The sequence below is a fragment of the Canis lupus genome, chromosome 32 (assembly GCF_048164855.1).
Source record: "Canis lupus baileyi chromosome 32, mCanLup2.hap1, whole genome shotgun sequence".
In the NCBI taxonomy this organism is placed as follows: Eukaryota; Metazoa; Chordata; class Mammalia; order Carnivora; family Canidae; genus Canis; species Canis lupus.
This window is the reverse complement of record NC_132869.1, coordinates 40,910,904-40,936,789: the sequence shown is the minus strand read 5'-3', so window position 1 is coordinate 40,936,789 and position 25,886 is coordinate 40,910,904. Positions and strand designations below refer to the sequence as shown.

General features: G+C 52.5%; 1 protein-coding gene across 1 annotated transcript; it reads left to right on the top strand.

Annotated features, from left to right (window-relative positions):
• Positions 1 to 13,529: 13,529 nt before the first annotated feature.
• Positions 13,530 to 25,562, top strand: CYP11A1 (cytochrome P450 family 11 subfamily A member 1). Its single transcript, XM_072809609.1, has 9 exons — positions 13,530 to 13,880; positions 17,459 to 17,614; positions 18,976 to 19,175; positions 20,002 to 20,205; positions 20,834 to 20,991; positions 23,697 to 23,863; positions 24,063 to 24,141; positions 24,550 to 24,747; positions 25,179 to 25,562. Exons 1-9 carry the CDS (start codon positions 13,612 to 13,614, stop codon positions 25,308 to 25,310), a joined length of 1,563 nt encoding a protein of 520 aa, XP_072665710.1. The 5' UTR covers positions 13,530 to 13,611; the 3' UTR covers positions 25,311 to 25,562.
• The last annotated feature ends 324 nt before the right edge of the window (positions 25,563 to 25,886 follow it).

The window sequence follows — 25,886 nt, the reverse complement described above, 5'->3', positions numbered from 1 at the left end:
GCTCAGGGCCACCCAAGCACTCAGTGACTGGCCTAGGACTTGACCCACATCCATCCGATGTAAAACTGTATGAGTTCCTCAGTGAGATCTGTGGGTGTTGGCAGGAGGGGAGGCCCCTCTACCCCTGAGAGGAGGAGCTGCAGGGGCCCTAGAATCTGGGGGCCCAGCTCCTTCCTTGCCCTGTGCAGATGGCTGTGGGAGCGTGCAGCCAATGAGCAAGAAAGGAGAATCAAGAGGCGGGGGAGTTAGAGAGCATGCGAGCCCGGGAACACCATTGGATTGCCTGCTTTTACTGTGACTTTTCAAACCTATGCCAATGCATTTTTATTTACTTATGTATTTGTTTGTGTTTAAGCTGATTGAGCTGGGTTTTTGCCCTTGCTACCACAAGAGTTCTGACTGATACTTTTCTACAACACGAAGCTCTTCTCTCCTGGAAAAGAAGAGGTGATTGGGGGGTAGTCCCAGTTCTTGATGGCAAGTGACAGAAACCCAGCTGGAGTTAGGGGATGCAGTTTAGGGGTTTACCAGAAGGAGGCAGGTGCAGCTGGGCCTCTAGGGGCTCTGGGAACAGGAAGCCTGGACTCTGGGTTTGCTGTTGATCCATCCAAACCTGATCCCAATCAATCTAATCACCATCTTGGTCACAGGCAACATTCTAGGTGGATCTAAGTGTATACTAGCCCTACTCTGAGAACTATGGGGTAGTTACAGGATGCAGAGGCAAGAGGAGGGGGGGCGGTGTGGGCTTTGTATGCACTGGCCCACCCTCCTAGAGAGCCAGGAAGGACTCAGGCATGCCCGCTCACTAGTCCACCCTCATCTACCAGAGAAATCACTTTCCCATCGTGAAGAGCTTGGTGAGGGTGGACCCAACTGCTATCACTTTTGAGAGGGTGGAAGCTTGAGTGAGCACTAGCAGGAACAGAGAGGGAGGGAGGAAAAAATTATATATATGTTTAAATATCTATTTACTTATTTTAGAGAGAGAGACAGAGAGCACAAGCAGGAGGGCAGAGGGAGAGAAAATCCTGAGTAGACTCCACGCTGAGTGTGGAACCCGATGTGGGGCTCAATCTCATGACCCTGAGATCGCAACCCCAGCCAAAGCCAAGCATCAGATGCTCAACTGCACCATCCAGGTGCCCCATGTATGCTTATATTATGTAGATAGATGAAGAAACAGCATGTGATTCCATTATTTCCTGCAATAGTCTGGTGAGGCGCGTACTAATTTTTCCATGAGCAGACGATGACCCTCAGCATTTTCCAAGGGCCCCACAGCTGGTAGGGGCCAGATATAAAGCTTGACCACATACATATTTGTCAGATTCTTAAAATTGTTGGCACTTTTCCCACTACATATGGGTGTTTGTCTGAGTTGGAGGTGGAAGGCACAGGAAGGCATATCCAGAACAACCTTTGGTAGTATGGAGGGTGTAGGACCCACTGAAGCCTGAGTGCATGAACCTGGTCTCATTTCTGGGACCCAATTAAGGTATCTCCTGGACTTTGGTTTTATCTCAAAGCATTCGAGCGTTCTCTCTGGGAAACAAAATGAGAAAAGGCCAGATGTGTGACTGTTCCAGAATTTCTTCTGAAGTGAGTCTCCACATCAGATTGAGGGCTCTCCTAGGCCCGCTGGCCCCTCTGCTCAGGACAGCCTAGTGAGTGGGTGGGCAGTGTCCTGGATCCCCCCAGGCAGAAGGTACGCTTGCCCTTATAATATACCATGGGTGATTAGATCATGTGACTGTACCATCTTCTTTTCCTTTCTTTTTTTTTTTTAAGGTTTTATTTATTAATTAGAGAGAGGGAGAGAGTGGGCATGAGAAAGAGAGAGCATAAGCAGAGGGGAGGGGTAGTGGGAGAGGGAGAAACAGACTCCCCGCTGAGCAGGGAGCCCAATGTAGGACTTGATCCTGGGACCCTGGGGTCATGACCTGAGCTGAAGGCAGACACTTAACCAACTGAGCCACCCAAGTGCCCCGTCTTCTTCATTTCTAAGGGGATCAAGAGATATTTGATTCCAAGCAGCAGAAATCCCAACTCAAACTGGCTGAAACTATAAAGAGGATTTATCAGCCTGTGTATTGGAAAGTCTCAAAGTAGGTCTGGTTTCGGGTTCTCTAATCCAGTATCTCTACAGTAGCATCAAGGGCTTGGTTTCTTCACATTTTTCTAAAAACTGGCTCCCTCTCGTAATTGCAAGATGGCTGCCAAAACCCCTTGGGGCTGCAAGCTTCCTCTGTGCAGATTAAAATATGTCCACACACACACAAAAAAATATATAAAAAAAATAAAATATGTCCACAAATTCCTTGACACTTCCTTTAAAAGTCGGAGCCAAATCCCCGACTCCTTGAGTGCTCTTCCAACCCGCAGGAAAAAGCAGAAGTGCTGGCATAGCTTCAGAGACTGGGGCATGAAAGGGAAGGCAGCTGTCTGCTTGCTCTTGCTCAGATCACTTGCTCTGGGGAAAACCAGCCACCATGTTGAGAGGATGGTCAAGCAGCGAGCGCCCTGGAAGAGGCCCCTGCGGTGAAAACCTGAGGCCTCCAACCAACAGCCCTGGGGAATGAGTCCCCTGCAGGTAGCCACTGAAAAGCCTTGAAGTGGGGCCACTTTAATGCCATGAGCTTGGGAGTTGGCCATCAAGCGGGGCCAGGCCTCCCCCGAAGGCAGCCCCTCATGAGAAATTGCCAGCTAGAGCCACTCAGCAAAGCTGCTCCTGGATTCCGGCCCACGGAAACTGAGGTAAGAAACATTTGTGTTTTAAGCCACTATTTTGGAATAATTCGTTCAGCAGCAATAGACAAGTAGCATATTCAGCATGTTCAGGGAAAATGATGTGTTTCTAGAAGCTCTTCCAGAAAATGAAGAAGCCTCGGTTCCAGGAGCTTCCATCAAACACTTCCTTAGGTCTCATTGGCCCTGGGCTAATCACAGGCCTATCCTTCAACCAATGGCTGACCGGGGTGGGATGAGGCTAATAACTCCCCCCCTCCATAGGCCACTCCCCAGGGGGTCCCAGAGGCCCAGGGGCAGGTGTGGAGGGAGGCCCGACTAGATCTGGGGTGCTTCCCAGAGGAGGACCACAGGTCTACCTTGCCAGGCCAATCAGCTCCTCCCAGGGAGGAAAAAAGTGGGGGTCACTTGAGACAAAGCGCTTGGCTTGCAGTCAGGAATTTATGCATTTTACCTTGGTTCTGTGATTCTGCGCTTTTCTCTGTGGAAGCTCACTGCCCCAGTGCTGCCTGTGAGACGTGGCCTTCCCCGGCTGATGTCATTCCAGGTTCGAGGTCAGCAGTGAGGCAAAACAGCTCCCTCTAAGCTCTTTATCAGAAAGCCTGTGTCTGGAAGGGGCAGCGGTCACACTTCCAGGCAGAGCAATAACCATTCTTGAGAAGTGCAAATATATATATATAGATATATATTTTTTTTCTTTCCCCCCTCAACTTAAAAACTGCTGCTTTAAATTGGTTGGAAATGAGGACACCTGGGGGGCTCAGAGAGTTAAGTGTCTGGCTTCAGCCCAGGTCATGATCCCCGGGTCCTGAGATCAAGCCCTGTCCTGGGCTCCCTGCTCAGCGGGGAGTCTGCTGCTCCCTCTCCTCCTTGCTCATGTCCTCTCTTGCTCTCTCTCTCTCTCAAATAAATAAATAAAATCTTTAAAAAATAAAAATAATAATAAATAAATAAATTTGTTGGGAATGGTCCAACACTGTTCTTCAAATATTGGGTTGCGTGGCTGTATAGGGATTGATAGACACAGCAGAAGGGGGCGGGAGGACATCATCTTATGTGTGTGTGTAGGGGTGGGGTGGGGGAGTGGTAACAGTTTTATTGAGATATAATTCACATGCCACACAATTCACCCATTTGAATTGTACAATTCAATATTTTTTGTATATTCACAGACAACAGTCACTATAATCAATTCTAGAATATTTTCACGTTGTCACCCAAAAACAAACTCCATACCTTTTGTTTTTATTTTTATAATTTAAAAAAGATTTATTTATTTTATTTTTTAATTTTTATTTATTTATGATAGTCACACAGAGAGAGAGAGGCAGAGACATAGGCAGAGGGAGAAGCAGGCTCCATGCACCGGGAGCCCGACGTGGGATTCGATCCCAGGTCTCCAGGATCACGCCCTGGGCCAAAGGCAGGTGCTAAACCGCTGCGCCACCCAGGGATCCCAGATTTATTTATTTTAGAAAGAGAGAGCACACAAGAGGGGGAAAGGGCAGAGGAGAGAGAGAGAGAATCTCAAGCAGACTACCCACTGAGCACAGGGCTTGATCCCATGACCCTGAGATCATGACCTGAGCCAAAATCAAGAGTCGGATGCCCAACCGGTTGAGCCAACGAGGTGCCCTAAAACTCCATACCTTTTAGATATCATCCCCTCGGCCCTGAGCATCTGCCACTCCTGTCTCTTATAAGTGTGTTTTAAATATATCATTTGTTTGGGGCACTTGGGTGGCTCAGTGGTTGAGCGTCCGCCTTTGGCTCAGGGTGTGACCCCGGGGTCCTGGGATCAAGTCCCACATCAGATTTCCCGCAGGGAGCCTGCTTCTCCCTCTGCCTGTGTCTGTGCCTCTCTCTCTGTGTCTCTCATGAATAAATAAATAAAATCTTAAAATGTATATATATCCTTCATTTGCCAGCAGATAAAAGTCTGAAAAAAATGGAGAGAAGTCATATTGTCCAATGTGAAGCATATGGTATAGTGTGGATTATTGTCTTGAAATAAATGTTCTCCATGATATGCGTGTGCTTTCTGACATACACACTTTTATCAAGTGGGCTGTGATTTTGTTGAAAGTCTATCATGATCGATCTTTGTTGTCTGGGAAGGTGTTGAGTGTAGGAAGGGGGTGCTGTGGGGGGCTGCTGACCTTGGCTGGGATGGGTTTGGGGACATGGTATAGTGGTGCAGGTTGTGGAGACAGAACAGAGAGCTTGCGTGTGGACGGGGAGAAGTTGACATCCCGGGTTGGGTGGTGACCTGATTTGCCAAGATCTTGGAGTGAATCCAGAGTGGCCTGACCACAGACCTCACTCAAGGGACCCAGGGCTCCTTCTGAGTCAGCCATGTTGAATCTTGGCTCCAGATCAGGGCCAGCTGAGGAGGGATGACGAGAATTGGGGTTCAAGGTGAGATTCCTTTGTTTTAAGTTTCTTCAAGGCCTGGGAGATGAAGGCCTTCTCATTCCTCCCCTTCCTCCTCTGGACTTCCTGTTTACTATCAGCCAGGTGCCTACTCTTCTGGAAGTCTGTATTGATTGCTGGGTTGGCCTCACCCAGGACAGGCTGTGGGGAGGAACCAGCCATGCCTCTCTATGTGGCCACTATAGATTTGGGCCCTGCTGCTCTTTTTTTTTTTTTTTTTTTAATATATTGATTTTTTTTTATTTTTATTTATTTATGATAGTTACAGAGAGAGAGAGAGAGGCAGAGACACAGGCAGAGGGAGAAGCAGGCTCCATGCACCGGGAGCCCGATGTGGGATTCGATCCCGGGTCTCCAGGATCGCGCCCTGGGCCAAAGGCAGGCGCCAAACCGCTGCGCCACCCAGGGATCCCCCTGCTGCTCTTTGATGGGGGCTCAGGGCCTGGCTTCAGGCCTGCCTCTGTTCCTGCTTTGCTCTAGTGACTCGGGGCAGGAGGCTGCCCCTTTCTGGGTCTCAGTTTTCTCATCTGTTTAATGAGAGACCAAGGAAATAATACCTGTATATCACTTCCCTGTCTCTCAGGCTGCGAGGCCTAGCTCAGTTTAGGGGATTTGGTCATTGGTTTGCAGTCTGCAGAGTGCTCATTACCTGCCCTCCTCTGGTGCCCTGAGGCCTTCTCAGCAGCATGTCAAGGGGACTGAGAGCCCAGCCCTGGGAGAGGGACCCACCTGGGACTTTTTTTTCCTTTCAAGTAGGCTCCATACCCGATGTGGGGCTGGAATTCACAACCTCGAGGTTAAGAGTCCCATGTTCCACCAACTGAGCAGGCCAGGAACCCCAAGGGACCGCCTAGGTTTTATTTATTTATTTTTATTTTTTATTTTTTTAAAGATTTATTTATTTATTTTATGATAGACATAGAGAGAGAGAGAGAGAGAGAGAGAGGCAGAGACACAGGAGGAGGGAGAAGCAGGCTCCATGCCGGGAGTCCGACTCAGGACTCGATCCCGGGACCCCAGGATCACGCCCTGGGCTAAAGGCAGGCGCTAAACCGCTGAGCCACCCAGGGATCCCCCGACCACCTGGGTTTTAATCCCAGCTCTGTCGCTGGTTAGTTTTGTGACTTCAGGTAAATGCCCATCCTGTCTACATCTTGATTTCCTCGTCTCTAAAACAGGGAAACATTAGGACTTATGACAGGGTGACGATTAAGTGCAATAATGCATGTAAAGTGCCCTGCACATAGGAAATGTCCAGTATGTTCTAGGATGTGGATGTGGAAAGTCATGGGGCTTGCCCAGGGGCAGAAGTGGAAAACCAGGATTTTCTCAATGTTCCCAAATCCAGAGGCCTGGGAGGCAGGCGGTTTGGGAGCACACCTCTCCTCTACTGTTGGGTGCCAGTCTGGTTTATCCCCTATTGGCAGTGTGTTGGAGGGGGCGGAGGGAGATTCTGGGGCTGCGGGAGGGGAGGATGGCCTGAGAGAGGGATGCGGATGGCCTGTGGACTGAGCCTCAGGCGTTGGACAAGGCTGTATCCGCTCACCAGGAGCCAAGTTTTTCACTCCTGTAGGGGCGCAGTGTGCTGAGGGCAGAGCTCATTTTCCTTCTGTTTTTCTCCTCCTTCATCCGGAGCCCTGCTCATCATGGCCAGGTATACTATGACCCAGAAAGAACTTTCAGTGAGGCTGATTTCCCTCCTGCCCCTACTCCTTCAATCCCTTCCCCCCAGGCTCTTGGCCCGGCCTCCTCTCTGGCCTCTCCTTCTCTCTCCGCTCCTCTCCACCTGCACAGGATCCCCCATGATTTAGCTCGGGAGAAGAGAAATCAAAGCACCCTGATTCGACCTGTCTGCCCCATCCGGGTACTTCCCCCGATCCCTGCACTCCACTGGGGGAGGTCCACACCGATGGTTCATGGAGGGCAAGGTCTGTGCATAGGGTTCGGGGGACAGTGCCCTGTTGGGTGACCCTCCAGGCAGAGGTGGACTCGCAGAGAAGATGCATCAGTGTCTCAGGACCTCCAGCCAGTAGGAGGCCGGGTTCCTTCCAGGCTCCTCCTGTCCCGTGTCTCAATGCTTCTCTGGAACTGCTCCTTCAGCAGCTGCCTTAGAGAGGAGGGCCTGGGCAAGAGACCGGAGGCTGCGGGCAGTGCCCTCGACTAGCCTTGGGGGGCAGTTCACTGCGCAGGTCACAGATGGCATGAATGCTCTCGGGACTGAGAAAGCCCACGCTGGCTCCCCCGCCTCTCCCTCCGTGGGGTTTGAGAAGCTCATCTGCTCTCCTCTTGGGACGTGGCCCTCTCCTGGTCCCCGGCAGCCTTCTGTAAGTGCTCCTTGGTCCTCGGAGGATTCTTGTCTTCTCCCACTCGCACCATGGGGGCCACTGAGCCTCACCCACAAACCCCACTTCATCCTTCTCTGCATGAGGCCAGAAACCTCCTAGCATCCTCAATTTTGTGCTACTTCCCTGGATGGGGCCCTTCCCGAGGCCAGGGCTGCTGTGTCCCTCCCTTCTATGCCATCACCCAGCCCAGTGCCCGGAATAGAGATGTGGAATGCTGCAGGTGTGGGAATAAATTGATCCACCATCCCCCCCACCCCTTGGTTGTTACCCCTCATGGTCTGGCCCTTCCTAACCACCCAAGGTGACCTCTGAACCTTCAAGCTTTTTTTTTTTTAATAAAGATTTTATTTATTTATTCATGAGAGACACAGAGAGAGGCAGAGACACAGGCAGAGGGAGAAGCAGGCTCCATGCAGGGAGCCCGATGCGGGACTCGATCCCAGGACCCGAGGTCACGACCTGAGCCCAAGGTAGATGCTCAACCGCTGAGCCACCCAGGTGTCCTTGAACCTTTGAATTTTGAACATAAAAGAATAAGACGGAGATAAGCACAATCACAGAATGTGATGTGGCTTTTCTTTTTTTTTTTTTTTTGTGATGTGGCTTTTCCAAGAGATAGTTCAGGAGTATTTAATTAAGAAATGAAAAATGCTTATGACAATTTGGGTGAAAAGACAGTAGTGCACAAAATTCTGTGAACCCGAAGACCATGGCTGTGTGCACAGCCCACCTGAAGGGCTTCTGGGTCAATGCGGTGAGGTTTGCTCTCCGGATTCACTGAACCAGGAAGGCTCTGGCCCTGGGGGACATCAGCCATAGCGAGGCAAGGGAGGGGGTCCCATACTGAAGACGTAGCAGATTGTTCCTCAGGGAGAATGAGCAGCCTAAGTGAAGAGCCTGAGGCCGCTGGCCTTGCAAATCTGTCAGAGTCCTCCCTGCCAATCCTGCTCTGCAGCCACAGCTGGGCAAGTCCCGCCCACATGCTCTACGCTCACCAGCCTCTTGGGTTGTGACTCTCAAATTTGGCAGGATGTCTAGTGCACTGTCCCAAGTCTGCAGACATTGAAGGAAACTTCTAACATGAAAGACAGGTACAAAACCAGACAGAAAAAGAAACTCAGAGGAACAGAGACAACACAGAGAGCAAAGGAAAACAGAAACACCCAAAGAATCCCAACGACTAAACAACTGTATGATTTCGTATCTTTAGAGAGTTTTGAGGAGCCGTTGTGTCTGTATGGTGTCCATATCCAGATACAGGAAGGGACCCCAGGAAATTAAAAAACAAACAAACAGCCAGATAGTGGAAATAAAAACCACAATAGGGATTAGAGGGATTGAAGCAGGGTTTCTGTCTTTAGGTGGGATGAGAAGACAATGAAATACAGGAGAAGATCAGTACCAGATAGATCCAGAAGGATCCCAGATGAAGAACAGGAGTTCCGGATCGAGTCCTGCATTGGGCTCCCCGTGGGGAGCCTGCTTCTCCCTCTGCCTGTGTCTCTGCCTCTCTCTCTCTCTGTGTCTCTCATGAATAAATAGATAAAAACTTAAAAAAAAAAAAAGAAAGAGTGAAAAGAGGAAGTGGAGGGAGAAATTATGAAATAAACTCTACAAGAAAGTGTCCAGAAATTTGAGGACATGAGTTTCCAGATAAGAAGGGCTTACCAAATACCCAGCCCAAGAACTGATGTGGCAAGCGGCGTTGTGAAATTTGAAGCAGCCCAAAGGCCGAGCAGGTCAAAAGCAAGGAGGCGTTCAGGAATCACAAAGGCTTTGGATTTCCCAATAGCAGTTCTGGAAAGTGGAAGACTATGGAGCTATGTTTTCAAACACTGTTTGTTTTAAAAAATAAAAAATTATTCCCAACCTACGGGCCCCTGAGTAGCTCCATCGGTTAAGCATCCAACTCTTGGTTTCAGCTCAGGTCATGATCTCGGGGTTGTGAGATGGAGCCCTGAGTCGGGCTCTGCGCTCAGTGGGGAGTCTGCTTGAGAGTCTCTCCCCTCCGCCCCTCTGCCGCTCGGTCTCTCTCAAATTAATAAAGTTCTTAAAAAAAATTATTCTCAACCGAGAATTCTATCTCCGGCTGAACTCTCAATCTAGTGTGAGGGCATAATAAAGATACGAGTAGGTAAGTGAGGTCTTAACATTTTACCTTGCATGCACTCTCTTCCTTTTTTTTAGAGGGAGAGCATCCATGGGAGGGGGGCGTGGACGGGCAGAGGGAGAGGTCCCTGGATGGCAGCTGTCGCGGCTCAGAGACAGGCAGCATGGGTGGGGGAAGCGAGTGCAGAGCAGGCCCCAGGAGGGCAGCTTCCAAGAAGAAGCAGAGATGGATGAGACCCGGATGACCTTGATTATTGAGAAGAGAGTTCCTTTCCCCTCTGGGAAGTGGCTTCAAGAGTCGGGAGGCTGGGGCAGAGGATTGCTACTGTTCCTGACACGCTCAGGAGTGATGCGGTGGTCAGCTGGAGATGTTAGCTTGGCGGGGCTCCGGTCCTCAGTTATTCAGGCACGGAGCTGGGTGTTGCTGTGCAGGCAGTTTGCAGATGTGATTTGAATCCATAACCGGTTGACTTTAAATAAAGAAGATTATCCTCCACCCTCTGGGTGGGTCTGATTCACCCCCTTGAAGGGCTTTAAGAGCAGATCTGAGATTCCCCTGAAGCAGAAGGCCTAGCACCTGTGGGCGCAGCTTCTGCTTGTGCCCGAGCGTCCAGCCTGCCCTTCCGACAGCCGGCCCAGGCCTGTGCCCTTCAGGCTCGCCCAGCCAGCCCCACTTGCATGAGCCTCCGACTCCACTCACGCACCTCCGACTAGTTTTGGATTGGACCCAGCCTCATACGTGTGCTAACTGAATTTTTAAACCACTCTACGGATTATTTGGATAAAACTAGACAGTGAAGTAAAAAATAAATACAATTTCAAGCCCTCAGAAAAAGAAAGAGGAAAGCAGAGAAGAATTGATTCAAAAAGGACTGGAAGGAAATACATGAATGGATTTTGTGTTTATCTCCGGGTGGTGGAGTCACGCGCATTCCAGCTGGTGGTCCCCATAACAAACCTCCCCCCACCCCCGCTGTCCCCCTACTTCCATGGCACACGACTTTGTCATGGGACTTTTTCTCTTTGGTTCCCAGAATGTCCCCTTCACGAGTTCAAGCCTGTGTGGGGCATAAATTAAAAGTTGGATGCAAAAAATAAAAAATTAAAATTAAAGTTGGATGGTTCAAATGGATCCTACTTGGCCCTATTAATTTAGGTGCAGATGATATTTGACACGTAGAAGTGTGACAGATTTTTAGCAACCCGATTGCTTACTCCTGTATCAGAGTTCCTAGTCATCAAGAACAGAGTCCAGCCAGTATTTCCCAGAGGAGGGTTTATCAAGAGATGCTACGTAGTCCACAAAATCTCCGGGAGGGTGTGGGGAGCCAGCTGCAGAGCCTGAGAGCTGAGTCTTGTCCTCGGCACGCTGGGGACACGGGAGGTCCTGAGTGGGCACCCTGACTCGTGACCACACTATTCTCCAGCTGCAGCTCCTCCGTGCCCTCTTCCTTGAGGCAATAGCCTGTTCTTTGACCTTTTGTAGTAAACATGTTTTTTCTGCTTCCTAAAGTCAATCATTCCTACAGCCAACCTGTTAACTCTCTTAATAAAACCTGGAGGAGACAAAGCCTCGGGTCCTAGTCCGAGCGTGGTTTGAGTCCTAGTCCAAGTCTCGGTCCCCCCGCCCCCCAGGTTAAAATTCAGTGAGACCCCGAGTCTTTCTTCATATCGTCACCTCCGACTATCCTGGATCTGTGGCAGGAGGGTGGATAGTCAGGCTCGGATGCCAAGGTGTCGGGAATGTCGTTTGAATCACATCCCAGGGCTGCCTCGCTGGCCACCCACGGACCCGCACGAGGCACCCACGCTGCAGCCGGCCTGGGCCCGACGGCTCTGCCACCACATGTGCCACAGTGGGTTTCGCGTGGTCTCACCTCTTCATGCCACCACCTTCCCAACCAAAATTTCCTCCAAAATTAGGGGAGCCTAATCCATCTGCCTGCATCCTAGTCACAAGGGACTCTGGAAAAGGGAGTTTGCAGCTGCTGTCTCCTTAGTTGGGGAATTGCTAAAAAACCCAATCTGTGAGCATCTGTGTCTGGGCAGCCCCTCCCTGGATGCCCAGAAGATTTTGATAAAAGCAGGAGCACATCTGTCGGCCCATATACGGTGACAGTCCACTGACTGCCGCCTGGACCAGCTGGACAGATGTTCAGGTGTGGCAATGCCATCATCCTTACTGAGACCCACGGAGCAAACTGCTGGCCTTCCCTGCCAGGTGGCAGTGACCTGCCCAGCTTCTCGGGCCAAGGCTCCCAGTCCCCTCCCCATTCTCTGTGGGGGCGTCCGGGTGGGCCCTGCTTGGCGCCTAGTGACTATTTGCTCTCCCGTGACTCAGGGGACTTCCCTCTCCTACTTACCTTAGGAGAGGGAGCGGCGCCAAAGCTTGAGCTGGGTTTAACTCCTACTTGGGAAGGCTGCGTCCTCTTTGTCAAAGCCTGTTGTTTTTCTTAGGAAAAGGAGTTTCTTAGGAAAAAGACAGATTTTTTTTTTTTTTACATTTTATTTTGGTACCTTATATTCCATAAAATGCAAATATCACTAGTGTACAGTTTGGGTGAATTTTTATAGATATAAACACACAGATCAAGACAGAGAACATTTCTAGCACCCCAGGAAGTTCTCTGATGCCCTCCCCTGGTCATTACCCCACAGGAGAAGCATTTCTTTCTTTCCTTCTTTTTAAAGACATAGAGGAAATTTTGTTTGTTTGTTTGTTTTTTGAGGAAATTTTTTAAAAAAGATTTTATTTATTTGAAAGAGAGAGAGAGAGAGAGCGCGTGAACAGGAGTAGGGGCAGAGGGACAAAAATCCCAAACAGATTCCGCACTGGGCTTAACACGAGGCTCCATCTCAGGACCCTGACTGAGATCATGACCTGAGCTGAAATCAAGAGTCGGACACCTAACCCACTGAGCCACCCAGCGGCCCAAGGGGAGCGCTCCTGTCGCCGCACGTTCACTTCGCTGATTCTTACACGTCACCAGAGCAGGGTCCAAAGCTGCTCCAAACCCCAGGTGTGGGGTTCTTTCACTCATCATGAAAGTCTCAGGAGATTTTGATTTTTCTTGTTGGTCCTTTGCCTTAGTGTTCTACAGTGAGCAACCTTGACTGTTATTTTTTATAGATAATAGTGTTTTTAAAAATAATGAGGGGATCCCTGGGTGGCCCAGCGGTTTAGCACCTGCCTTCAGCCCAGGACATGATCCTGGAGTCCCAGGATCGAGTCCCACATTGGGCTCCCTGCATGGAGCCTGCTGCTCCCTCTCCCTCCCTCTCTCTCTCTCTCTGTCTCTCGTGAATAAATAAATAAAATCTTAAAAAAATGATAACAATACTTGTCAATTATGACATTTCCAGAAAATACAAAGTTTTTTATTCCAAGCAGAAAAAGTAGAACTTTAAAAATTGGAGAACTATACAAAAACAGGTTTTAATCATCTCTGTCTCTACTTTGTATCTGTGTATCTATGTATGTACCTGGCTATGAATCTATGTATCAGTCTATCATCTCTCTATTTATCTATCATAAATAAGTGCTGCCCAAAAGCTGCAGGGTGGCTCTCACTTCCAACCTGGGCCCCAGGTTGTCCACACACCCTGAGGGACGTCTGCCAGGGCCTGGGTCCCACTGCAGGGAGGAGCAGGAGGCCCTGGCAGAGGAACGGCACAAAGCTGTGCCATTGCAGGGGCCTGCTGGGGCTGATAGTGAGGGCAGAGACAGGGGAGCCTCCTTGTGCTTCAGGAAGCCTCTCTGTCTGCAGAAATCTCACACTGAGCCTCGGTACCCCAAGTCTGGGAAGGGCTGTGTGTGGGCTGGAGCCAATAGGAGAAGGAGGGAGGTTGTCTGCTTTGTCAGCTCGCTTAGCCTTGAGCTGGTGCTTATAAGCTGGACTGCAGGGGCTCAGGGCCGGAGTCACCCTGGCAGGCCTGCTGCAGTGCGAGTAGGGACGGTAGCGATCGTGGGGACGGCATGCTGGCCAAGGGGCTTCCTCTTCGCTCAGTCCTGGTCAAAGGCTGCCAGCCCTTCTTGAGCACCGTGTGGGAGGGTCCAGGGCATCCCAGGGTGCCCACCGGGGATGGAGCCAGTATCTCCACTCAGATTCCTCGCCCCTTCAGTGAGATCCCCACCCCAGGAAACAATGGCTGGCTAAACCTGTACAATTTCTGGAGGGAAATGGGCTCACAGAAAATCCACTATCACCAAGTCCAGAATTTCCAGAAGTATGGCCCCATTTACAGGTAAGCCTGGCAGTGTGGGGCTGGTGGGATAGCGGGGTAGAGGGGCCTGAGAAGCCCTTCTGGACTCCCTTTCCCCAAAAGTTCTGTCCTCCATTCTAGGCTCTTGTCTATTTTTTAAATTATTTTTTAAACATGTATAATATTTAAATTATTCTTAAATCATATTTTCTTTTTTTTAAGATTTTATTTATTTATTCATGAGACACACACAGAATGAGAGAGAGGCAGAGACACAGGCAGAGGGAGAAGCAAGCTCCATGCAGGGAGCCCGATGCAGGACTCGATCCCGGGACTCCAGGATCACTCTTTGGGCTGAAGGCAGGCGCTAAACCTCTGAGCCACCCAGGGATCCCCTATTTTTTTTTTTTTAGAGGGGAGGAGGGGTAGAGGGAGAGAGAGAGAGAGAATCTTAAGCAGGCTCCACGCCCAGCTTGGAGCCCAATGCGGGGCTCGATCTTGCCACCCTGAGATCATGACCTGAGCTGAAATCAAGAGTGAGACACTTAACCGACTGAGCCCCCCAGGCACCCCTGCTCTTACCTTTTCTGACTTTATTTCTTCCATGCCTGAGGACAGTGGCAGAAAGGACAAGGCTTCCCAGACAGTGGGTTCAGTCCCCAGCCTGAGGCCTCTAGGCTGCTCAGGTCCTACACCCTGTGAAACTTTACGGGGGTGATGGCGGTAAGAGAACAAGCCCTGTTAACTGCCTCCCTCCATCCAATATCCTCCAGATGCCTTGGCAGGTAAGGCTATCATCCCCCCTGTGGGAGGAACCCGAGCTCTGAGGGATGAGCGTCCTTGCCTGGTCACCCAGCTATATCCCTGTCCTGCTGGGATGCTGGCCTCAGCCCTCAGCCCTGGCTAGCTCGGGAGCAGCCCACTTTGTGCCCTCCACTTGGCCTGGCTAGAGCCCCTCTCCAAGCCTCTGCCTTGGTTTCTGCCAGGAGGACAGGCCTTTGGTCTTTCAGCCTCTGAATGTGCTCCTCCTCCCCCCAACCCTGGAGGTGGGTTTGAGGGCTGCCCTTGACCGGAGGCCTCGCTCGCTCTGGCTCGGCAGTTTCTCTGGTGCGTAGCCTTCAAGCCACACCTGGGTTCTGTTCTGACGGGGTTCTGATACTCAAGGGAGATGGGAGGTGGTGGAGGTGCCAGTTGGGGGTGGGGAGGGGACCCCAGGGGCGACAGTGCTTTTTACTTTAAGTGAAAGGGTCAAGGTGGGGAAAGGGCATTGATAGGATATGTTGGCAGGCTCGCTGGTGGGGCTGGGGCCGGAGGGCAGGGGGTTTGGGTAGGGTCCAGCTGCTCATTCGTCAGGGCTCCTGCCTCCCTCTCCCATGAGCCTTTCTGAAGTCCAAAGGGCCTTCTGCGCAGCTGCTTGGAGGCAGGGAGCCCTGCAGGCTGGGTGCCAGCTTTGGGAGAAGGTTACTCCTCTCTTCAGGGAGATCGTTTGTTATTCCTGCTTCCTCCCTTCCTCCTCTTTCCCTGCTTCCTCTCCCTCGGGTAGGAACTCCTTTTATCAAGCCCCTTTCTGTTTTCTGAGCCTCTTGACGCATCCTTAAGCGCGATGTTACTACTCACATTTTACAGTTGGAGAAACTGAGGCCGGGGAGGTGAAGGGTCTTGCCCAGGTCTCACAGCTCATCAGGACAAAGCCAGGGAACCCCAATCGTCCGATTCCTAGTTTGGTATCGTCGTTCCATTCTAACGTATGGCCCAGAAGTGATAAACTTCTGAATACATGTGAATAAACAACTCAGAAAATGCCGACAAGCTCAAATGGAAATTGCGAGCAGATACATCTCAGTGTTGATAATATTTATGTAGCATTATGAATGTGAACATATTACGTATGCTGTTTGGTGGGGTCCCACAACAACACCTGGATGGCTTCCCTTTTCTCTCTTTAATATGACTGTTTTTTCTTTAATATGATTTTAAAAGGCAGCATGGTAGCCTGTAGTATGGATAAGCCACATTATTGAAGCCAGTTCTTTAGAGTGGACATCCAGCTCTCTCTGGGATTTTTCACTATTAGATGCGATGCCTAGAGGCATCATTGTCCCGCATCAGATCACTGCCTTGGGCTAGATTCCCAGAGTTGGAATTGATAATAATAATAGCAGTTCAAGGATTTTGCTGAGCTGGGGTGGGGGGATGGAGCTAGTGGTGTGAGGACACTTGGTAGCTGGAAAAACACTGAGGGGATTTTCTGGGAGGCCATGGACGAAGCCCAAGGAGACTTGGGAAGGTAGGCTGGGGCTTAATGGGTTCGTGGTTAAAGAGCACTCTCTCCCTCTCCCCTCATCCTCTCCCTTCCTCCCTCCTTCCTCACTTTGAGGAAGGGGAAAGAGAGAGAACTTGGCTTATACCTATATATTTTTGTATTTTGCCCTATAGTGTGTCTTGAATTAACTTTCTTTTTTTTTTAAAGATTTTATTTATTTATCCATGAGAGACGCACAGAGAGAGGGAGAGAGAGGCAGAGACAGGCAGAGAGAGAAGCAGGCTCCATGCAGGGAGCCCGATGTGGGACTGATCCTGGGACCCCAGGAACAGGCCCTGGGCTGAAGGCGGCGGCCCTTGAATTAACTTTCTTATGCAAAAGGCAGATGTATATAAGATTTGGACTTTTCTACTATTTCCTGACTGTCATATTTTAATATGAGACCACCCACAAAGTGCTTTGTGACATATATCTATGCTTGAGGCCTGATGTTTAACCGTGGTTTTGTTTGAATAGAGACAAAGTGCTTTGTTGACATCCAAGGAGAGGCAGGGTGGTCACTCCCAGAGTTTCTTTTTCTTTTTTTCTCTTTTTTTTTAAATTTTTATTTATTTATGATAGTCACAGAGAGAGAGAGAGAGAGAGAGAGAGAGAGGCAGAGACACAGGCAGAGGGAGGAGCAGGCTCCATGCACCGGGAGCCTGACGTGGGATTCGATCCCGGGTCTCCAGGATCGCGCCCTGGGCCAAAGGCAGGTGCCAAACCGCTCCGCCACCCAGGGATCCCTACTCCCAGAGTTTCAACCCTAGAGTCTAGAAGAGACTGGTTGGCCAGGTGTATGGACTGCCTACCTAGCAAGCCACACCGAGTCACTCCAATGGTGACATGACCGTGCTGTTCCTGGGCTCTGCAGGGGGTGCGATGGGGGGAGGGTGCTGAGGATGTGGACACGCAGGAGGAAGAGCATGGGAGCATGGATTCGATGGCCAAGGTAGACCCTGGGTAAGGTGGAGCTAGCCTGGGGGCATGCCATGGTACAGCAGCAGCTACTGTGACATGAGCATAAAGCTGTCACTGTAGAATGCCTTAGCAGGAGTCACATCCATAGGCGTTAGCATCTTGCCCTTCAGCAACCCTGTGAGACAGGGACTGTATTTCCATTTAGTAAAAAAAGGAAACTGGGACTCAGAGTGAGTGAACGCCTTTCCTCAGGCCACGCAGCGAGGGGGTTGCGGAAGGGGGATCTGCTCCCAGGACTGTTTGATCTGTGCTCTAGGCTATGAGCCCCATCCTGATTGCCCAGGGTCACCTTGGCTTCCCTGGAATCCACCGTAGCTCCTCTCCTCTGTTCCTCCAGGGAGAAGCTGGGCAGCGTGGAGTCGGTTTATATCATCGACCCGGAAGATGTGGCCCTTCTGTTTAAGTTTGAGGGTCCCACTCCAGAACGATTTTGCATCCCGCCCTGGGTGGCCTATCACCAGTATCACCAGAGACCCGTCGGCGTCCTGTTGAAGTGAGTCCTGGGCCACCTCCTGGGGGCTGGAGGGAGATGATGGGCTGTGCCTGCCCTGCTCTTTCTGGCTGGGGCTGCTGGGCAAATCCCTGGGGTCTTCCTGTCTCCATAAAACAGCTGACCATGAATTACTCTGTCAGCCTCAGGGAAGCGCTCAGGGCAAAGATCCTACTGAGTAAATAAAGACCTAGGAAAGTTCTCATTGATTGGTTCATGCATTAAGTCCCATCTTATTGAGGACCTACTATGTGCCAGGCTCTGGGGTATAGTGACCAGTAGGGCAGGGCCCTGCCACCGTGCGTCTACAGGAACAGTGAGAAGCACAGACAAGTCCCTGCATTTAAGTGTAACGGATACCATTTTCTACCAAATTGGTCATCACAAGTTTAAAATGGGCAGGTCAAGTGTTGCTGAGGATACAGAGAGATGAGAGCTCTCGTAGCTTGCTAGGGGAGTGAAAGCTGGTGCCACCACTTCAGAAAATGGATGGTCATTCCTTCCTGCAGTTGGACGTTCACATACGTACGAGACAGCAGTTCTGTGTCCAGGGATAGACTCCAAAGAATGGAGTCCCGGGGGGACACGAGCTGGAAGGTTTGCAGCAGGGCTGCTCATGACGGCAAAGCCCGGGAAACCAGCTAAATGCCCGACGGGAGTGAGGCTGAGTGAGCGGTGGCACACACCAGTCACGGTGAACGGACTCAGTGAGCCACAACGATCCAGATGATACTTAGAAATATAAAATCGAGTGGAAAAAGCAAACCATGGCAGCCTTTTTAAGGAGTTGAAAACAAAGATACGGTTTTTATAAGTATGTCTTGGAATAGATACAGATCGGATAAAACTAGATATAAAAGCAAGCCAGGGAGTCCCCTTGGCCAGGGAGGCAGTGGTGGGAGGACTGGGTGGGCACATGGAAGTTACTGTCGAGCTCCCAGTTTCCATGCTGCCTGGTGAGTTTGTGATAACATCCTTACAAACAAGCAAACCCTAAAACCACAAAGAGAGCTTTGCATGGATCTACTTTGGAGTATGGGCCATTAGCGGAGACTTATCACTGACCCAGCTCAGGGCACCTGAGATCCCCCACCAACGTCAGCAGTGGGACATGTTGGGGGTGCAGAGGAGGGGAGACTGGGGGTGTGGAGGAAGGGTGGGGGTTTTGTTCCCTCTCTCACCTTCTTTCTTCCTGTCTCCTCCCCCAGGCCAGGCAGAGGCTGGGAGATGGGAGGCCCAGGGTGCTGGGGGTGGGAGTGAGTACCCGGCTCTGAGCTGTGGCGCAGCCGAGTCAGCCCCTCTCGGTGTTTGCCAGGCGTGCAAGGCTTGTGACCATCAGGGCCTGAGGGCTTGTATTTTCTCAGGAAGTCAGGAGCGTGGAAGAAAGACCGGCTGGCTTTGAACCAGGAGGTGATGGCTCCAGAGGCCATAAAGAACTTCATTCCCCTGCTGGACCCAGTGTCTCAGGACTTTGTCAAAGTCCTGCACAGGCGCATCAAGCAGCAGGGCTCCGGAAAGTTCTCAGGAGACATCAGTGATGATCTGTTTCGCTTCGCCTTTGAGTGTAAGGGGCTTTATCTACCTGGCAGTGGTCCTGTGGGGGGGAGAACCAGCCTCCTGCCTGGAGACTCAGCCCAGACCCTGAAGAAGCATCGGGATGAGCTGCCAGACACATCCTCTACCTCTTTCTGTCCCGGGGCATTGACCTTCGAGGTCTGGGAGGGAAAAGGAGGGTTGGGTGGTTCATCTAAATGGGGTATTTGAGGATATGTAGGAGTTTTACAGATGGGGGAGGAGGCCAGGCAGCGTGGGCCTCGTGGGAAGATGGGGGTTTCCTGATCGCTGCTGGAGATCTGGGATGCAAATTCCTGACCTCATCGGCAGGAAACACTTGGGGTGGTTGTAGTCACAACCACAGGTCCAGCCACAGTGGGTCTTAGATGGCCAGTTTCCGGGGATTTGTGTGCCCTAGTCGCCATCTGACCTGTTTCAGGAAATCGTTAGCCAATTCGGTCAATTATAGATGAGCAATCTACCTCTCTGCCCAAGATGAAAGCGCAGAGGCTGCTCCGGATGCTGAGAGAGCGGTGGGGGGTGAAGCAGTTTCACGCCTCCTGGTCTGGTTCCCAGCTTTGCCCGAGACTCTGCTCCCACCACCCTCTGCAGGGTCTTCCGCTCTCCTGTCTGAAGGACCTGAGTGTTGCCAGGGGGCAGGTTGCTCAGCTCTGCAATCGCAGCCCTTGGGGACTCAGGCCTCTGTTTCTTTTCTGAAGGAGTCTGAGGTTGGGTGCAGGAGATCCTCTGTGTTAGCCGGGGTGGCGGTGAGGTTCCTGGGGGCTGAGGCCCTCCGATGGCCAGGTTGGAAGCGCCTCTTCTGCGTCCCTCTGCAGCCATCACCAATGTCATGTTCGGGGAGCGCCTGGGGATGCTGGAGGAGAGAGTGGACCCGGAGGCCCAGCGGTTCATCGATGCTGTCTACCAGATGTTTCACACCAGTGTCCCCATGCTCACCTTCCCCCCAGACCTGTTCCGTCTGTTCAAGACCAAGACCTGGAGGGACCATGTGGCTGCATGGGATGTGATTTTCAACAAAGGTGACGGCTGCATCCTGGGTAGCCAAGTCTGGGGGCCAGGAGAGCCCTGTCCACCTCAGAGGGTGGGAAACCCAGGCCTGGGGCTGGGGGGAGGGAGAGAAGGCTCTGCGCTCTGGTGGGCAGGGAGGGGAGGCGGGGAGGCCCTGGAACCACTGGCCGCGGTGGGCTAGAGGCTGACTGTTGGAGGTGGTTAGATTTTTCCGGAGAAAGAGGATCAGAGGCATTCAGCCTGTTCTTCCAAAGTAGACCAGGATCCCCGGAGGGTCAAGGACCATGCATCAGACTGGGCTGGGCGTGCTGACGGATTAGGATTTTGGTGGGAGAGATGGTAAGGCAGGGTGGAGAAAGAGGATTGGGGTGTGGTGCTGATGCCAGACCGGGAGTCAGGTCCACTCTGCCCCTGATGCCGCCATGACCTTGGGCAAGTCACTACCCTCTAGGACTTCTGGTTCCTTATCTGTGAGATGGGAATGACGTCACTTACCCCCTAGAGCTGGGGTCAGGAATTAGGTGGCTTCGAAGGGCTTAGCAGAGAGTGTGTGCTCAGTAAAGCGGCCCAGCTTTCTAGGCGCCGCCTCGCACCTTCCCTCCCGCCTGCAGAGAGCTCACTCCCTTCCCCCCTGCACAGCCGAGATCTACACCCAGAACTTCTACTGGGAACTGAGGCAGAAGCGAGACGTCGACAATTACCCGGGCATCCTGCACCGCCTCCTAAAAAGTAACAAGCTGCTTTTCGAGGACGTCAAGGCCAATATCACAGAGATGCTGGCGGGGGGTGTGGACACGGTAAGATGGCCCTCGGCGCGTCCTGTCGCCTCCTGCGCCCTGTGCCCCTTACTCACCAGGCCACCTTGTAGCGTGAAGCCCTATCTACGTGGGGGTGGGTCTCCCTTTCCTGGCTGCATTTCTTAAATACGGATCTTCTAGAAGGACAGATCACATTCGTCATCCATGGAGCTTGCCTTGAGGCTGACCCACCCTTTCTTCTTTGCCGTTGAAAACGGAGTGACTAGGTGTGTAGATGGCCGGCTTGTGCCTGGTGTCTACAAGGGAGAAGGCCTCCAGTCACAGGCGGAGGACACAGCGCACTCACTCAGGAAGGCGGGCTGGCCCTCAGAAGAGCGAGGAGCCAGTGGAACTTGCCCTGGGGTCTCGTTGCTGCCTCCAGTGCTCCCCCTTCCAGACCTCAGTCCCCCTCGACACCCGCCTCGACACCTGAAGACATGCTCTGTGATGTCTCCCTCAGGTCCTCTTCACAGGCAGTGCAGTACCCCAGAAACTTCTAGAATGTCAAAATGTCTCTGGCATGTGCTCCTCCCTTTTCCCAATATCTTGAACTTTCTCATGCTGCTGTGATAGTGAGAGTTAATTATTTAGTGTTTATTATTAGTTGGAATTCAGGCACTGAGACTATAAAGATGAGTATGATGGACCTCAAATGCCCCAGATGGCTCAGAGAGGAAGGGCATATTAGTGTGCTGGGTTGGTTGCGGCCTCTCCGTGGCTTGCGGATGGCTGTCTTTTCCCTGTGTCTTCGCCGCAAGGTCTCTGTGCACGTCTGTGTCCTACTCTTGTCTTACAAGCATGCCAGTCCTATTAGATTAGGGCCTGCTCTAAACGTGAGGACCTCATTTTACCTTTCTTGGCTTGGTAAGGGCCCTATCTCCCGATACAGTTGCTGTGTGAGCTACTAGGGTTCAGGACTGCAACTTGTGAGCTTGGTGGGGCTGTGATGAGGATGATGATGATGATCATCCCATGATGAGGAGGAGCACGTGCACAGAGGACCACCACACCGTGTTGTAGGGCGGACGACCAGGCATGTGCTGGGGACTGGCGGCGCTGAGAAGCGGGGAGAGAGAACGTGGCCTAGGATAGGTAGAGTGCGCCATACGGGACCTATCGTTCAACCTGTGTCTTGAGGGCTGTTGCCAGGAGGAGGGAGGAGCAGGTGCCCAAGCTCCCATGTTAATGACTTTCTTTCCTAGGTACCGTCTTTCTATTGTGCTCTAACAGAGGGGTGTTGGTCTATGGGACAGGCTGCAGATGCGCCTCTGAGCATATTTTAAACATTGTCAGTTATGTAGAAGGCACCTCCAAAATCGCTTTCCTGCACCAAAGCAGCTGTCCTTATTGTTAATGTATTAACCCTGTCCTATATGGCAGGCAGGGGCCTGAGCTTCTCGTATGTATTAGCTCATTTAGTACCCACAAACGACGCTGGGAGGTATGTTACTATGATCCCTCATTTTTAGTTGAGGCACGTGGGGCACAGAGAGGGTAAGTAACTTAGTCGAGGTCACACCGCTAGTAACTTATTTGACGACCTTATCAAACAAGTATCTCCTGACCCTCCCACTCTGTGTCAGGCCTTGGGGGTAATAAGACAAATACACGTTTTCTCCGAGCCTTAAAGAAAGAAAACATCGTTGCTTCCTGGGTTCGGGGAGGAGAGTTCTAGAAAGAGGAAACGGCATGAGGAAGATCTCTGGGCTTCACAAGCTGCGTCTGGGGCCACATAAGGGTTTTAAGCAGAAAAGTGACTACATGGCATTTTTTTCCTGAGTGCTCCTGCGGGGAGGTAGGAGAGTGTCCAAACCTCTTGGACAGAAATATAATCCTTGGTAAGATAACATGTCCCAGCCCTAGGAGGGAGGCTGGCTCCAGCCTGGGGGTCCCACCACCAAAGAATCTGGGGCTGTGGGGTTTGATGAGGGTCACTCCTACCTCCATGTAGGGCTAATGGTCACCACCTCCGGCTAATACAGAGATGAGTTGGTTCATCTTAAGATCTACCACAGGCTAATTGCGACGCTGAGGGAAAACAGGTCTGGTTGTTCTGGTTTTAGGATCTTTGGGTCTCACTTTATTTTATGCTCCCCCAGGCAGATGCTGAGGTTGGGGGAAGGTCTATTATGCGAGGGGTAGAATGGCAGTCATTTGGGAGTAAGATCGTCACAGTAGGATCTGGCTCCAAAGCTCTCCGGGAGTCCTCTGGAAGAAGGGTGACTGAGTGACTACTGGTTGGGGAAACAGGTGGGCTCTGGTGACATCAAGGACGAGGACTGGGACAAGTGCTGCCCTAGACTGTCCTGCAGTGGGTGGGGAAGGCTTCTGGGGCCTTCGCCTTTAGAATTGTATTTTGCTTTTGCGGATGGTGGTCTCTGGATACAGGGATGAAGATGGGCAGAGATTCTTGGAAATGAGAATTTATTTTTTATTTTTTATTTTTTTAACTTTTTTAAAATTTATTTATGATAGTCACAGAGAGAGAGAGAGGCAGAGACATAGGCAGAGGGAGAAGCAGGCTCCATGCACCGGGAGCCCGATGTGGGATTCGATCCCGGGTCTCCAGGATCGCGCCCTGGGCCAAAGGCAGGCGCCAAACCGCTGCGCCACCCAGGGATCCCGGAAATGAGAATTTAGCGTGGGTTTGGATGTCTCAGGAGTGACAGTCCCCCTTGCCTTCTGCACCCCCACACTCCTGCCAGACGTCCATGACACTGCAGTGGCACCTCTACGAGATGGCACGCAGCCTGGAGGTGCAGGAGGTGCTGCGGGAGGAGGTCCTGGCCGCGCGGCGCCAGGCCCAGGGAAACGTGAGCACGATGCTGCAGCTGGTCCCGCTCCTCAAAGCCAGCATCAAGGAGACACTGAGGCAAGCCCACCGGCCACGCCTGCCCGCCTCACCTCCCAGGCCCCGGGCAGGGCAGAGGCGAGAAGTCTGCGGAGGCCGCTGGGCGCGGGGAGGGGGGAACTAAGGGGGCGGTCCTGTCTCCAGGTTGTGGGGTGGGTGCAGTAGCTGGGGCCCCGTGCTGGCCTCAGGCCATCAGCTCCCTAATGCCTTCCTTTGGCAGACTCCACCCCATCTCCGTGACCCTGCAGAGATACCTTGAAAATGACTTGGTTCTTCGAAATTACATGATTCCCGCCAAGGTAGGTGCAGCCGGGGTGCTTCTGGCTCTGCCAGTCGTATGGGGGAGGCCAGGTGGGGGCAGATGGGCCGGTGGGGTTCCATCCCCTCCTAGTCCCTGGTGGCAGCAGTGCACGTGTGGACAAAGGGTTGGGGACCGGGCATAAGGGGGGACGGGGTCTGCAGTGGTGCCGGAGCCCTGCGTTAGGAGGGCAGCCCCTCTGGGACAGTCCCCAGGGCATCCTGGCCTTGAGTCTTTGGTCCTGCCCACTTGCTGGGCAAGGCTCAGGGATGCCTGGGGCCTTTGTCAAGGTCAGGCAGTCGGGGAGCAGGACAGCCTGGCTAGGGGTGGGAGCGGGGAGCCGGGGTATGTACGCCCCAGCTGCGAGAAGGTGACGCCTGTACTCAGGCCTCTGCCACCCTGTGCTCAGACGTTGGTGCAGGTGTCCACCTATGCCATGGGCCAGGACCCCACCTTCTTCCTCAACCCGAGCAAGTTTGACCCAACCCGCTGGCTGGGGAAGGACAAGGAGCTCATCCACTTCCGGAACCTGGGCTTTGGCTGGGGCGTGCGGCAGTGCGTGGGCCGGCGCATCGCTGAGCTCGAGATGACCCTCTTCCTCATCCACGTGAGTCCTGCCCTGGACGTCGGGCACCCGGCCTGGCCGTGGCCCTAAAGGAGGCCCTGAGCCTCCTGTTTCCGTTTCTGCCCGGAGCCCAGGGAGTGCAGGGCTGGGGACACCTGCCTCCTGTGACCTGCCCTCCACCTCCCCCCACAATTTTGGGCTAATCTGCTTACTGCCCATGGGTGTTCTCTGGCCATCTGCCTCCTGGAAGTGGTGACAGGATGGGTGTGGGGTGGGCTAGGGTTTTGTAGGAGCTAAGGTGGACCAAGGAAACAAAGCACTAGTGGTGCGTTTTCAGGCACTACACCTGGTAAACAGGAGTGGGCAGGTGACCCCTTAGAGCTCCCTGAGTCACCCCACATGGGCGACACCCACAGGTGAATGGGCCTGGCCCTGTGGGGACAGCCCCTCCCCATCTCTCCCCTCTTTCTCAGATTCTGGAGAACTTCAGAGTTGAAATGCAGCAACTCAGGGATGTGGGCACCACGTTCAACCTCATCCTGATGCCCGACAAGCCCATCTTCCTCACCTTCAGGCCGTTTAACCAGGGCCCACCCCAGGTGTGATGAGAGGGTGGACACTGCCTCTCCCCCCTTCAGGCCAGCAGGGCTGCCGGAGGAAGTCCCGAGGGGGTGGAGCTGGGGGGTGTCTGCTCCCCGGTCCTCGGTGCCCCTCCGCTGCTCCCTTTGGACCAGCTCTCAGGAGACAGAGCTGGTGTTCAGGGGGCAGCGGCTGCAGCTCAGCGGGGACAGCCCCCTTTCGCGCCACCTTTTCCCTCCCCGCCCCCAGGAAGGCAATAAATGGCTGAACTATGAGAAGTGTTTTCATTTCTATTGGACCCCAAGGTATCCGCCCTCCTGTGGAGATGCTCCCTGACAGGTCAACAGTGGGATCTGAGCAGGAACGGCTGAGCCTCGGGGCCCTTTCTGTTGGGACCCCCCCACCTACAGCAGCTGGGAGCCCGCAGGATCAACCTCCCTGCTGCCTGGGGTGGGGGCGAGGTGCGGCAGGTGGTGGGCTACTGCCACCGTGCCGGGAGCTACTAGAGCAGTAGGCAGAGGTACCAAGGCTCTGGCTGCTGAGGAGGGAACAGGGTGGCCTGAGAGGGGTGGGCTCATGCTGGCTTCGGGGCAGGGCCACCT

Bases quoted from the DNA above. Each gene is read 5' to 3' on its own strand.
- CYP11A1 (XM_072809609.1), top strand. From the start codon at position 13,612: ATGCTGGCCAAGGGGCTTCCTCTTCGCTCAGTCCTGGTCAAAGGCTGC. The intron at 20,992-23,696 runs GTAAGATGGCCC...CACTCCTGCCAG, and splicing joins TGGCGGGGGGTGTGGACACG to ACGTCCATGACACTGCAGTG. The intron at 24,142-24,549 runs GTAGGTGCAGCC...CCCTGTGCTCAG, and splicing joins ATTACATGATTCCCGCCAAG to ACGTTGGTGCAGGTGTCCAC.